At 33.6% G+C, this 14,698-nt stretch overlaps 1 protein-coding gene across 1 annotated transcript in view; it reads left to right on the top strand.

Annotated features, from left to right (window-relative positions):
• TRPM7 (transient receptor potential cation channel subfamily M member 7) overlaps positions 1-14,698 on the top strand; it is a 111,984-nt gene that overhangs the window by 23,370 nt on the left and 73,916 nt on the right. The window contains exons 2-7 of the mRNA XM_068551508.1: positions 1,561-1,640; positions 5,852-5,890; positions 7,645-7,843; positions 9,757-9,970; positions 12,351-12,475; positions 13,289-13,460. Coding sequence (XP_068407609.1) covers positions 1,561-1,640; positions 5,852-5,890; positions 7,645-7,843; positions 9,757-9,970; positions 12,351-12,475; positions 13,289-13,460 — 829 coding nt within the window. The remainder of the gene's footprint in view (positions 1-1,560; positions 1,641-5,851; positions 5,891-7,644; positions 7,844-9,756; positions 9,971-12,350; positions 12,476-13,288; positions 13,461-14,698) is intronic.

The following is a 14,698-nucleotide window of genomic DNA, read 5'->3' as shown; positions in this document are numbered from 1 at the left end:
AGTACTACCAGACTTTAGTTAGAAAAAGAAGGTGGTGGCTTGCAGGATCTTAGTTCCCCACCCAGGGATCGAACCCATGCCCCCCTGCAGTGGAAGCACAGAATCCTAACCAATGGACCCCCAGGGAATTCCCTAGAGGTTTCTTTTTGGAATACAGGCTCTTCCGTTTTGTACTGTACTGGTAAGAGAGAGGGTGATGGGGGGGAGAGATTTTGAGAGAGAGAGAGCATGCTAATATCTATATTTAATATATATCTAATATCTATAGATATATTAGATATCTAATATTTATCTATATGTCTAATATATATATTATGTGGAGGTTGAAGCTCAAGATCTTCAATCTACTCAGTCCGAATTTATGGAGTTTCACCTATCTCAGTATGTGATGCCTCATCCCTTTTTTAAAAAAATAAATTTATTTATTTATTTTATTTTATTTTATTTTTGACTGCCTTGGGTCTTCATTGCTGTGTGCGGGCTTTCTCTAGTTGCAGTGAGCAGGGGCTACTCTGTTGCTGTGCACGGGCTTCTCATTGTGGTGGCTTCTCTTGTTGCAGAGCATGGGCTCTAGGTGCGTGGGCTTCAGTAGTTGTGGCGTGCAAGCTCTAGAGTGCAGGCTCAGTAGTTGTGGTGCACGGGCTTATGTGCTCCGCGGCATGTGGGATCTTCCCAGACCAGGGCTCGAACCCCTGTCCCCTGCATTGGCAGGTGGATTCTTAACCACCGAGCCACCAGGGAAGTCCACCTCATCCCTTTTTAATCAATCACCAATAGCAGGATACAGAGTCTAGGGATCCAGGCAGAAGCTTAAGTGGTGGTATAAAAAGTAATTTAAAAAAAACCTTTAAATTTGAAATTATTTCAGGTTTACAGTAATTGACAGAAATGTGTTAATCTTCCATTGTCATCCTAGATTTGTCTTATTCTCCGTATTGATGTTTTTGCTTTATGCATCTTGAGACTACTTTATTTGGTGATTCATATTTAAGATTGTTGTAGTCTGGTGAATCAGATATTTGAAATCATGTAATAAATAACCTGCACTATCCCTATTGATGTTTAGCATTTATTTTTTTTAGTATTGTCATTCTTTTGATTAGAATTTGCTTGATATCTCTTTCTATCCCTGTACCATTAGCCATTCCATGCCCTATGCTTTAGATATTTGTCTTAGAAACAGAGTATAGCTATTACTAGGTTTTATTTTATTTTTAGTTGAATGTAACGGTCACTTTTAATTGGCCTTAAAATGATCCACTTCCCAGGATCATACCAGCCCCTCTTGAGGTTTTTGGCTGAAACTCGATTTCCCTCCTCTCTGGTTATTTGAAGCCACAGTATCTGCATAGTACTGTTGATTTAGTAGTCTCAATCTCACTGGACTTAAATGGAATGATTCTAATATTTTAGGTGTGCTGTCATCAGTAAACATGTTGTATATAGTAAATATTTAGTGAATTAAAAATTGAATTATTTTCATGTATTTATCATTAAATTTTTCCTTGTAATATTTGTTGGTTAATTTATAAACCATCTTTTTTAAACTTTCTGTTTTAGTCCCAGAAATCCTGGATAGAAAGCACTTTGACCAAGAGGGAATGTGTATACATTATACCAAGTTCAAAAGACCCTCACAGGTAAGCATACTTCTCTTTCTTCTGGGTTCTTCTAGAAATAAATAAATAATTTTATTAAATAAGTAAATTTATTTATTTATTTAGTTTTTTATTAATTTATTTAGTTTTATTAAATAAGTAAATTTATTTATTTATTTATTTACCTACCTACCTACCTTATATTTTTGGCTACTTTGGGTCTTAATTGCGGCACACAGGATCATCGTTGAGGCATGCAGGATCTTTCATTACGGAGCACGGTCTCTTTGTTGCGACACTTGGGCTTCTCTTGAGTTGCGGTGTGTGGGATTTTTGTCTCTAGTTGTGGCACGAGGGCTCCAGGGTGCATGGGCTCCGTAGTTGCGGTGCGCGGGCTCTCTTGTTGTGCGTGGGCTTAGTTGCCCCGCGGCATGTGGGAATCTTAGTTCCCTGACCAGGGATTGAACCCGCATTGGAATGCGGATTCTTTACCACTGGACCACCAAGGAAGTCCCTCTTCTAGAAATTTAGATGTAAATTATATTGCTATTTATATATTAAAAATTTAGATTATTATTTGTAGTTACTGTTAACTTTTGTGTTTACTGTTAATTATTCTTTTAGGATTAGGAGAAGGAGCTATCATTAGCAAAATATCAGTATTCTGGAGTTCTTAATGACATTTCACAACATAAAACCGCTTCTTCAAAGTGTTGCTCCATCCCTAATCTCCCCCATATCATACTAGTGTATTACAAAGACAGTTAAGGCTCTCTTTTTTAATTGATTCACTGATACTGAGAACTTAAAAAAGTTTGTGTATTGGTTTAATGGGCATCTACTGAGTACCCAACACTATGGTTTATGCTGAAGAAACCAATATGAACCTAATAGTTGCTGTTTTTGTTTGCCAAAATATAGCTATAATGAGCACTTATTGGAAAACCTATCACCAGAGATTCTGTTGGCATCTCTGATTGTCTTTTGGTCTTTAAAATGGCTTTGATAATAGGAAAAATTTTAAGTAAAGGACAGTAGTTAGAATTCAAGAAAAAGACCTGTTGAGGTATTTATTGAAGAAACATTTTTCCTAATTTTTTTCTTTTTCTTGAGACCTAAAAATAGCAAGAAGCTTAAAAGGGTAAATCAAAAATATAGTTATTTTCTGGCCTACAGAGCACCTCTTTTCACAGGCACTTAGGAAAAATTAATTGAAAAAGGCATTTACAAGGATTTTTAGTTTTCTTACCTTTCCTGTCTCCTATTAAACCTTGTTTTCTATGTAGTTATCTTCTCTGCAACTTTTACTTCCATTTGCTATATGGCCCTTATGAAAATACAGCCAAGTAGGTAATCTTTTATTAACTGATGTATTTTAAATTATAGCACCTGTCACCATTATTGTCCATAGTGAGTTTTCGGTAAATATTTGTTGAATAGAATTTCTAAACCTTTTGTTTGTTACATTACATAAACCTGCTGTTTGAATTCAACATTTATCTTTTATTTAACAGCAAAAAATACCTATTTTGAATATATCTCTCACTTAAACAGATTTCCATTATAAGAGGAATGTGCATGATAACTTTTGGAAACTTTTGAGATGCAGAAAGTAGGCTCAGGGGCTTCCCTGGTGGCGCAGTGGTTAAGAATCCACCTGCCAATGCAGGGGACACGGGTTTGATCCCTGGTCCGGGAAGATGCCACATGCCGCGGAGCAACTAAGCCCGTGTGCCCCAACTACTGAGCCTCCACTGTAGAGCCTGCGAGCCACAGCTACTGAAGCCCGTGCGCCTAGAGACCGTGCTCCACAACAAGAGAAGCCACCGCAATGAGAAGCCCACGCACCGCAACGAAGAGTAGCCCCCGCTCACTGCAACTAGAGAAAACCCGCGCACAGCAACGAAGACCCAGAGCAGCCAAAAATAAATAAATTTATTTATTTATTTATTTATTTAATAAAAAAAGTTACTCTATCATTAAAAAAAGAAAGTAGGCTCAATACTCAGAGTTTCAAAACATGAAGACAGTCATTATTAATAACATTTATTGCACCTATTTTTAATCTTTTCTCAGTGCATAGCTTTAGTTTTAAAATATTGCTAAATTCAGTCTATATGTAAAACTTTGAATCTGCTTTTTAACAAAATATTATAGTAATTACATTTTTTCATGATATAGATATTTTATAAGAATGGTAGTTAATATTCTGTTAGTGTATGTATCACAATTCATATACCTATCCTACTCTTGGGCGTTTGAGTTATTTTAGTTTTTAGCATTATAAATTAAAATTAGGTCACAATGGAGATCTTAGTGGATAAAACTTTTTTGTGTTTAAAGTTTTATTCCCGCTTAGTACGTGTAATGCCAAAAAACTTTCCAAAAGAGTAAAGAATACACATTATCACCAGTAGTGATGAGAATGCCTGAATATTGACTAGAGTAATATGACCCATCATCTTCAAGAAAAAGTGATGAGTAGAAAATAGTATATGTATTAAATTTGCACTTATTTGATTACTGTTGAGAAAACATTTTTAATATTCTTTAATATTCCCCCAATTTTTGGTAATTTCTGTAAATGTCTTTTTAGATCATTAAAATAGATAACCTTAATGTCTCTTCCAATCATTATTCTATGATTTATTTGTATTTCTTACTAATTATTAAAGATAGGTTTTGTTACAAGATAAGATCACATTTCTTAACCAGAGAGCATAAGTGACATTTCCCAGGTCACGTGGCTAATAATTCATAAAGATTGGATTAGAATTTAGATCTGCCAGTTCTAAATAAGACTGTGTTGTTCTTTCATTGAGAGAAAATTACGGTTTTGCTTTATTAAAAAATAGATTGAAAAAAAAATAGATTGTATTATCATTAAGGAGCTTATTTCTTGTAATTTTGTTAATTTTACTTTACAGTAGAAATAATAGAAGTCCTCATTAGGTGTTAAAGAAATCTCAAGCTGTTATTAAATACCCTTGCCTGTAGCCATCCATATGAGACCTAATTTACAAACACCATTAGCTGGTCATTTTTTCCTACACTAATTGGATTTTAAAATTAATTTAATATGAATAGGTTAATCATTGATTTACAGGGTACCAAAAGTTATAAGTGAAAGCCTCGTTTTTACCACTGTGCCTTAACTATAAGTTCCCCTCCCTAAAGGAAACTGGTGTTACCTATTCCTTGGGATACCTTTTAGAAATAGATATACTCTTTGCCTGACCAAGCAGATGTGTATTATTCCTCCCTCTTCCCTTTTAAATACATACTGTTTATCTCATTGTGTTTGTTATCTTGGCAATAACCACTTTGTTCTTAATTGTTGCATCCTTTTTAATTATATATCTGGATCATAATTTTAGTATTCCCTTAGGACATTTTAGCTATTCTGTTTTTTTGGTGTTAGAAGAAAAAATTCTGTTGGGGTTTATCAGCATTAGCTGTCCCTGACTCCTTGTTTGGCGCCTTACAATAAACGCTGCACTTTCCTTCACCACAATAAATAAATAAATAAACAAACGAATGAATGAATGAATGAAAAAAAATTCTGTAGTGAATAACCTTATAAATGAATCATTTTACCCATATGCTGTAGATATTTTTTAACCTTCACTCTTAGTACTTTATACTTAGAGAAAGAGTCTGCATTTTTCATTTTGATAAGTATTGCCAAATTGCCCTCCATAGAGAGTTTATCAATTTATACTCCTCCCAGCAGATACGAGGCTACTTTCCTCTATATTCTCACCAAGATATTGTCTTAAAGGATTAAAAAAATTTTTTTTCTAATCGAATACCTTTTCATGTTTGTTTTTACTGTGAATTATCTGTTCATATATTTTCCTATTTTATATTGATTCAATGAAGCTCTTATATATTAGGAAAACTAACATTTTGTCTGCAAATATTTTTTCTCAGTTTACCTTTAGACTTTATGTGACATATTTTTGCCACATAAAAATGTTGTATATTTTATGTAGTTAAATCTGTCAGTCTTTTCTCTTATGGTTTCTGGGTTTTAAGTCACAACTAATTATATTTAAAATATGAAAACCATGTTAGTTTTTAAAAGTAGTTATTTGAACATGTAAATTAAGGTATAAATGACTTGTGCTATCTACTGAAAAATTAAACTAAATACATAATTTTCCTTTGTTTTGTACTTTTTAATGGATTTTATATAGTTTAAACTAAAAAAATGTTTTCCCTTTAAGTAATAGATTTACCTTGTTTTATAGATGCCTTCCAGGATGTCAAATATGTCAACAACTCGTCAGGTAATTTTCATAACTCCATTGCACAAATTTTGAAAAATAAAACTAATGTATGAAAAAAATCAATACATTGGGATAAATTCACAGGCCATTATGTTTAAGGGTTACTTTACTCAGACTTCGGAGGTGAAGGCTCAGGCAAAGCTGCTTGAAACTCAAGTGAAGGTATCTGAGCAGAGTTCTAAAGCTGAATGTGAATTAGTCAGGTAAAGATTGAGGGAAAGGGATTTTAGGCGGAGAGAACAGGATGTGGGAAGGCCTGGCAGTGAAAGAGATGATGGTTCTGTCAGGAAACTGCAGGCTGTAGAATGTAAGATGGATATTGGAGAGATCTGAGTCTGGAGAAATAAGTAGGGCCGGATCATTTAAGCTCTTTGTGTACTATGCCACACAGTTTTGATTTCATGTTAAAAGGATATTATATAGGGAACTAGCATGTTTAGTTTTTTTGTTTTTTTTTTTCCCCTCAATAAAAGCAGTTGGTATTTTGAGGAGATTGGATTGGGAGAAAAAAATAGAAACTTTTGGAGTAATTCTGGCAAAAAATGAGAGCCTGAATTAAGATACTGGCTATGGTGATGAAGGAGAAGTAGGCATATTTGAAGGGATTAATCAGATAAGTTCAATAGGATTTGGTGGATGTATGGAGAAAGGGAAGATTTGAGGATGGTACCTAAATTTCTTACTTGGGCAGCTAATTAAAGAGTAATGTTGTTCTTTTAAGCTGTGATGAAAGAAGACAAGAGGAAGTTGAGAAGGTCTCTTGTTGGTGGGCTAGGAACAGAAGTGCATAGAATACGTTCATTTAGATATATCGAGTTGTTTTACCATCTCCAGTCCTATTCATTTGTTCCTCTAGATGGGAAGTTTTCTGTCTGGTATCTTTCCACTCAGGCTGAAGAGCTTCCTTTAGCATTTGGTATAATGCAGATATACTGGCGAGGAATTTTCTCAGCTTGGTTTATCTGAAAATATATTTATTTTACTCTCATTTTTAAAGGATATTTTCACTGAATGTGGAATTCTGAGTTGACAGTTTTCTCATTCTAGTGCTTTGAAGATACCATTATATTGTCTTCTAGCCGTTGGTTTCTAGTGAGAAGTCAGCTGTCGTTAGTGTAGTTGCTCTCCTGTGTGTAATGGGTCTTTTTTTCCTCTGGCTATTTTAAGGATTTTTTTTTTTCCTGTAATTCTGGATTTCAACAGCAGGTCTATGATGTGCCTAAGAATGGTTCTTTTTGTACTTCTTGCATAAATATATGCAAGTTCATATTTTTCACCGAATTTATAAGTTTTCAGCCATTGTTTCCTAAAATACTTCTCTGCCCCATTCTCTATCTCTCTTCCCTCAGGGACTCCAGTTATACATATATTAGATTGCTTGATATTTTCCACAAGTCACTGAGGCCCTGTTTCATTTTTATTTAATTAAAATAATTTTTCCCATTTATTAAATTAGATCGTTTGTATTGATCTGTCTTCAGGTTCACTTAACACTTATTTTCTGCAGTCTCCAATGCTGTTTTGCCCATCCAGTAGGAAGTAGATGCCCCAAACTAAATTTAGAAGACTGTATCATCAAATATTAATGTATTTATACTATTTTAATTCTATGGTGAAGGTATTAATTTACTGATATCCTAAAATCAAAAAGATTAATTTTCATACTCTTTATGAGTTCATTTATTTTTGTATGGTTTTTCAGTGACTAATTTTTTAGAAGGTCTTTTTAAAATTTTATTACTTTTTTCCTTTAGGTGTTTTTGTGGTCGCTTGGTCAAGCAACATGCTTGTTTTACTGCAAGTCTTGCCATGAAATACTCAGATGTGAAATTGGGTGACCATTTTAATCAGACATTAGAAGAGTGGTCTGTGGAAAAACATACAGAACAGAGCCCAACTGATGCTTATGGAGTCATAAATTTTCAAGGGGGTTCTCATTCCTACAGAGCTAAGGTATGTCATGTATTTGAGTTTCTTCATTTACCTTATTACCTAATAATGTACATTTATTACCTGACAATAATATTGTGTCAGAAAATTAGTTTCAATCATTTCCTTATGTATTTTGAAGTTCTTTATATAGGTACATATATGAATATAGAATTGTTATATCTTGTTGAATTGAACCTTTTTTTTTAGTTTAGTCTACTATCTCACTTTTTCTTTGTTTTTGTTTGGTCTTTTGGATTAAGTATTTTTTTATTAAGCTTTCCTTCTTAAAGCATCTTATTTATACATTCTTTTTCTATTCTTTAGATTAATCTTATAATAAATACTATAAAATGCATTTATAACTTGTTACTAATATAAATTAGTACTTTTACCACTTCCTGGACAATGCAAGAAACTTTAGAATACTTGTGACTACATTTTTTTTCCCTCATGACTAATGTGCTCTTGTTGGCATGAATTTTATTTCTTCGTGTATTTTAAACCTCCAAATCATAATTATTATTCATTTAGACATATCAACATATTACCCTGTAGATTGTTCCACCTGCCTCCCTCCCTGCCTTGACTTGATAAGCAGTGCCAAATGCTGGGCCTGTCTCTTCATTTTTTCTGTTCTCTTGGATGCTGATCCCACAAGTTGTCACTGCTTTGGTAGCTCACTGATAGCTTAACAACAGGTGTTATTTATCTAGTTTCTAGTTTCTCTAGTTCCCAGGGGCAGTTAGTCGAAAACAGCCTAGTCCATCGTTGTTGGAAATGGAATTCCTCCTTTATTACTAACATAATCTTTTTTTAAAAAATATTAACTTTAGATTGTTTTCCAAACACTACTTAATGTACCCAAGTATAATAATGAGTTAAACAGAACTAATGCAGAAAGACTTATTAGTACAGAACAAATCTCATTACAAATCATTCTTAAGGGATTCTGGAGTCTTCTCAGTTTTATATAATTCTGATATTTTGGGATAATTTTCCTTGGTGTTTGATCTCTATTTGTACAGGAATTGGCAATATGTTGTTTTGCAAAGAACCTTTATTAGAGATGATTAAAAGTGTTTTTCTTCTAACATCTGAATATTTTAGATTTCTTATGAGCTAAGTCATAGGTGCTTTAGATAAAGAAAATGAATTACAGTAGTCATAGCAAGTAAATTTTGTGATGTCACTTACCAGAAAGATCATTTTTTTAATCTTTCAAACCAGAGGAACTTACTCCTCAGATGTGATAGCTTATTTTCTTATAGAATGATTTTTCAAAAATTAAAGTGGTGATTCCATCTGAACACCTTGAAATACTGAGCAAAATTTATTATTTTCAGTAATTTGTGAGTCAAATCCACAGTTACTTCCAGTGAAGGAAACAATCATCTGTATTAAAAAATCTGTGGTAATTTACTGCATAGTCACAATTCTGATCAATGGATTAGATCATTGATCAAACTTTCAAACAGATAATTCAGTATTTGCCTCTCATAGTTGCAAGAGTTGTAGAAGTCTCCACGTTTTCACCATTCTTCTCTTATTTTCCCTTTTCCCATCATCATACCTATCCTTAACACTTCTCACTCAATGCATACTCATAGTTAAACAAGGCAATGAGTACTGTGGATAAATTTGTAAATCAGATGAATGGTAATTAAGTTTATATAAACAGAAAGAGTAACAAATTTACGTCTTAGTTTAAAAATTACAGTGCCACTGCTTCTACAGCTCTTACGGCATGATTTTCCAACTTTAAAATCGTTTGCTATTGCTTATTCCTAGAAGTGTAAATATATTGCAAGTAGCCTATGAAATCTATTTTATAATAATCTGATCCAAACAAAATTTTTCTTAAGTCATATAATGTTGCATTTTGAAACCTATGAATATTCAATTATTAATTATTGTTTTAAAATCTTTTTTATTAGTATGTGAGGCTATCATATGATACCAAACCTGAAGTCATTCTACAACTTCTGCTTAAAGAATGGCAAATGGAATTACCCAAACTTGTTATCTCTGTACACGGTGGCATGCAGAAATTTGAGCTTCACCCACGAATCAAACAGTTGCTTGGAAAGGGTCTTATTAAAGCTGCAGTTACAACCGGAGCCTGGATTTTAACAGGAGGAGTAAACACAGGTAATTATACCAATTTTATTTGGTGTGCTTGTAAATTCTTCATAATATCAGTTAGATATTTGAAAAGTCAACACTGAATATAAATATATTCAATTCTTCTGTTAAATAATCTACAGTTCCTAAGTATAAATGCTAACTGGAAAAGTATTTGGTTTTCATTTATTCTTTTAAAAGAATAATACGCTTTATCATTCACTTTTTTTTATTAAGACTTTATTTATTTATTTATTTCTGGCCATGCCGTGCGGCTTGTGGGATCTTAGTTCCCGGACCAGAGATCGAATCCGGGACCCCCGCCCCTCCGTGAAAGTGCCAAGTCCTAACCACTGGACCACCAGGGAATCCCCAAGAATAATATGCTTTAGAGCAGGGGTTTGCAAACTGTGGCTCCATGCACCAAATCCAGCCTACTCCTTATTTTTGTAAATAAAGGTTTATTGGAACGCAGCCACACTCATTTGTTTTTGTATTGTTTTGTATCATACTTTTGTGCTACAAAAGCAGAGGTGAGTGGTTCTGACAAAGACTGTATGCCCTGCAAAGCCTAAAATATTTACAATTTGGTCCTTTGTAAGAAAGTTTGCTGACTCCCTACTGTAAAGCAAAGTGTTGTTCTTGTCACTCTGTGACTACTGGTAAATTGAGAGAAGAATGGCAATTCATTGCCTAGACACTGGTAAGAAATAGCTTTTCAAATTAATTTTTAATGTACTATAATCTTTCATTCTAAGTCTTCCCTATCAGATATACCAGTTGGATATATGGAAGGCAAATTAATTTTAATATCCAAAGTAAAACATAGTTACTATTTAAATTAGCTTGGAAAAATCTAATTCATTATCAGCAACTGTTTTTTGAACCTCATTGTGTGTCAGGCACTCTTCTGGCTGCTGAAAATATATCATTCCACAAAATAAAATATTTACCTTCATGGAACTTATATTCTAGTGGGGAAGATGTAAACAACAAACAGATAACTAAATAATGTATAATAAATTAGATGATACGTGCTTTGGAGACACATGAAATACAGAGGAGGGATAGTGAGGGATGGTCGAGGGGACTTCATTGATAAGGTGACATTTGAGTAGAGATGGAAGGAAATGAAGTGAGCAAGATAAGAGTAATGTGGGGCAGAGCATTTAAAGGAGAAGTGGCAAGTGTTGGAAGAACAGTAAGAAAGGTCCAGTATAGCTTGAGTGGAATGAGCAAGGAGTGCCAAGTGATGAAATCAGAAAGTTATGGGTGAGTGGTGGTGGTGGTAGGCCTGGCGTGGGGTGGTGTGGTGAATAGCAGGGGCAATAGACAGATCATCATATAAGGCCTTGTAGGCCATTATAAGCACTATGACTTTTAATCGAATGAGAAGGGGAGGTTTTAAGCAGAGAGTTGACAAGAGCAAAGGTCACTTGAGTGATGCTTTAAAAATAGACTGTAAACAGGCAAGGCATCATTTGGAAGAACAGTGAAGGTGCTGTTTCCATAATCTATGTTAGGAATGAGATCTAATGCATTATAAAAATCAAATCGAATGATGCATTGGTTTGCTAGGGCTGCTGTAATAAAATACCACAGACTGGGTGGCTTAAACAAAAGAAATTTATTTTCTCACAGTTCTGGAGACCCAAGATCAAGTTGTTAGCAGGTTTGGTTCCTCCTGGGGCATCTCTCCTTGACTTACAGATGGCTCTCTTTTCACTGTGTCCTCCCGTGGCCTTCCCCCTGTGCATGTGCATCCCTGGTGTCTCTTTTTGTGTCCAAATTTCCCCTTCTTATAAGGACACCAGTCAGATTGGATTAGGGCCCACCCTAACAGCCTCATTTTCACATGATAACCTAAAGAACCTATTTCCAAATACAGTCACATTCTAAGGTACTGGGATTAGGATTTCAACATACGAATGTTGGAGAGGATACAGTTCAGTCCATAACAAGTGATAGAAGTTATGTGCCCTCTTGAATTATCTTTTCTACTTTCCTCCCAATTTTGACTCAGTTGGAAAACTTTTGTAGTTTTTTGTGAGCGTGTGTGTTTTGCCTATAGTCCTGAGCCATACTCTTCTTTTTTTTTAGATGATGTATAGAGCAGTAACAAAAGCTACAGTTAACATGAGGAATCTAAGAGAGGAGACTAGGCCTAACAACATGGTAAAAGTTAGTTTTATGTGTGTTTCAGGCAGTTGTAGTGATTTGACATTGTGGGGTTTTTTTTCTTTTTTGTCCTTGTGTTTTCTTTTGTAAGTTTGTCTTTTGGACCTTGTTGCCTTTTATCTAGTGTATGTAAAGAAAAATACCACCAATTGTAATGTTATTGAGCAAAGGATTGTTCTGAACACAGTAAAGACTTTCAAATAAAGTGAATTAAATTTTGTATGAACAGGTGTGGCAAAACACGTTGGTGATGCCCTTAAAGAACATGCTTCCAGATCATCTCGAAAGATTTGCACTATCGGAATAGCTCCATGGGGAGTGATTGAAAACAGAAATGATCTTGTTGGGAGAGATGTAAGAGTGCTTTTTAAAATTTCTTACATTTAAACTTATGTATAAACAAAATTAGAGCAAGAATAATGCGAAGTCAACCTAAAATATTCATGATCATACCATGACCCTTTCGAAAATGCATTCATAGATACAAAAAGTAGTGTTAATACATCTTGTTTCTGCCTTTTTTTGTATAACTATTTCACACCGTTTCCATGTCATGCCAGTCTTTGTAATAAAATTTTTAATGATGACATTCTATTAAGAATTAATTGTATTGTCTGTAAGAGTAGTAATCAAATACCGGTGTTTTTTTCAAGTGGGTTAAAGACATGTGAATTGGTTATAGATATCTTTCAAGAGATTATTAAAAAGGAATTACTGAATTATAATGATCACTCTCAAGTGCAATTACATTTCTAACATCAATTTTAAAGATTCTACTTATGACTGGAAAAATAACAATATGACATTTGATTGCTTTTATTCAGTGTCCTTTATATATTTCACTTTATTCACTAATAACTTAATAGTTTCTTCACATTGTTTGTTTATTTGCTTGTTTGCTGCTGTTTCCTTTGCATGGGATGATGAAATATGGTATATTCTGCAATGAGAGCTGAAATATAATACTGTGGTTCAACCCATTATTGAATAATCTTCAGCTGCTTAAAAGCTCATGCTTTTTGATATATTCTTTTACATTTTCTATTTGTTGCTATGCATAAATAGAATCTTACCTCCTACTTGCCTTTACAGATTATTTCAGAATTTGTTTTTACTTTATATTAAATTTAATCCTGCCCACTAACTCTCATGTTTGCTATTGTTTAGGTGGTTGCTCCTTACCAAACCTTATTGAACCCTCTGAGCAAATTGAATGTTCTGAATAATCTACATTCCCATTTCATACTGGTGGATGATGGCACTGTTGGAAAGTATGGGGCAGAAGTCAGACTGAGAAGAGAACTTGAAAAAACTATTAATCAGCAAAGAATTCATGCTAGTAAGGGAATTTATAAATTTGTTGTTGTTGAAATTATCCTGGGCTGTATTAATTGCGAGCAGCATTCTAAAAAAGGTAGACTGTTCTTTAAGTTCTCATTTCCTTATGTAGCAGGATAACATACAAAACAACCAGGAATGACTGACCTTACACAAAATAAGATATAGGAAAGGAAGTCTGAGATTAAATAGGGTACTCAGATAACAAAGCCAAAGCCACAGAGGTTCATTGGAAGCTTTGTTGCTATTGTAATCCCACTGCAGCTCAAGGAATTCAGAAATATTCTTAATGTATGATATATACCAATACACGACTTTGAAATTCAAGATTGAAGAGGAAAAACATACTTTATTGTGAAGTAAGAATCACCTTGCTTAAAGTTGATAACACGAGTATGTATCACTCTTTGGTAGATATGTCTTAAAAGTTGGTATTTTTGACACTGATCTTCCTTTCTGACCATGGTCAAACTTTCTGGCTTAACATCTGGATTTTTATTTCAAAAAAAAAGAAATTTTATAATTTTAGGACACCAAGAAGGTGAGCTCTATGACAAAGTGAAATAGAAATACAAACTCATAGAACAGTATTTTCAGATTATGATGGAGTCATAGCATCTCCTAAAAATTAGGAATGTCTTAGAATCCTTCATACCCCACTAGGGAATGCCTATATTTTGGATTCTTTCACTGCATTGCAAGTTATTGTAAAACAAAAATTGGTATTCACTGAATTTTTTGTTACTCTTAATAGAGGTCTTGGATTTTATTGATCTGTTCTGTCTATGTAGTCCTGATTCTGTTGTTAATTTCTATATTAATGTCTCAATGCATTTGGAATCAAAAATAGACATTTTAAAAGTGATTAAAAACAAATACATATGAGAAGTTCAACTCAAAGTATTAAAAAACTGAAAACCAAATTGGTGTTTTAATTTCTTGTCGAGTTAAAGTAGTGAAATATACAAAATAATTATTGCTTTTCAGTGAATATATAAATCATAGTGTGTGCCTCATTATATATTGGATTTTCTAATTTTGTTATTTAGAACAGACTTAAAGTCAGTGTAAAAGTAATTTATTCAGTATTTAATTTATTTATATCAGACTATATATCATGTTGAGGACATAAAATTAAGTCAACACAGTCTTATAAGAAATTATATTTTGGCATTTTATTTTTGATTGAGTGAAAACTAAGATTAAATTACTGAATTTTGCCTAATATCATAATTAATC

The sequence above is a fragment of the Eschrichtius robustus genome, chromosome 1 (genome assembly GCF_028021215.1).
Source record: "Eschrichtius robustus isolate mEscRob2 chromosome 1, mEscRob2.pri, whole genome shotgun sequence".
NCBI lineage: Eukaryota > Metazoa > Chordata > Mammalia > Artiodactyla > Eschrichtiidae > Eschrichtius > Eschrichtius robustus.
Note: the sequence above shows the minus strand (reverse complement) of the source record. Positions and strands in the feature narration are given on the sequence as shown.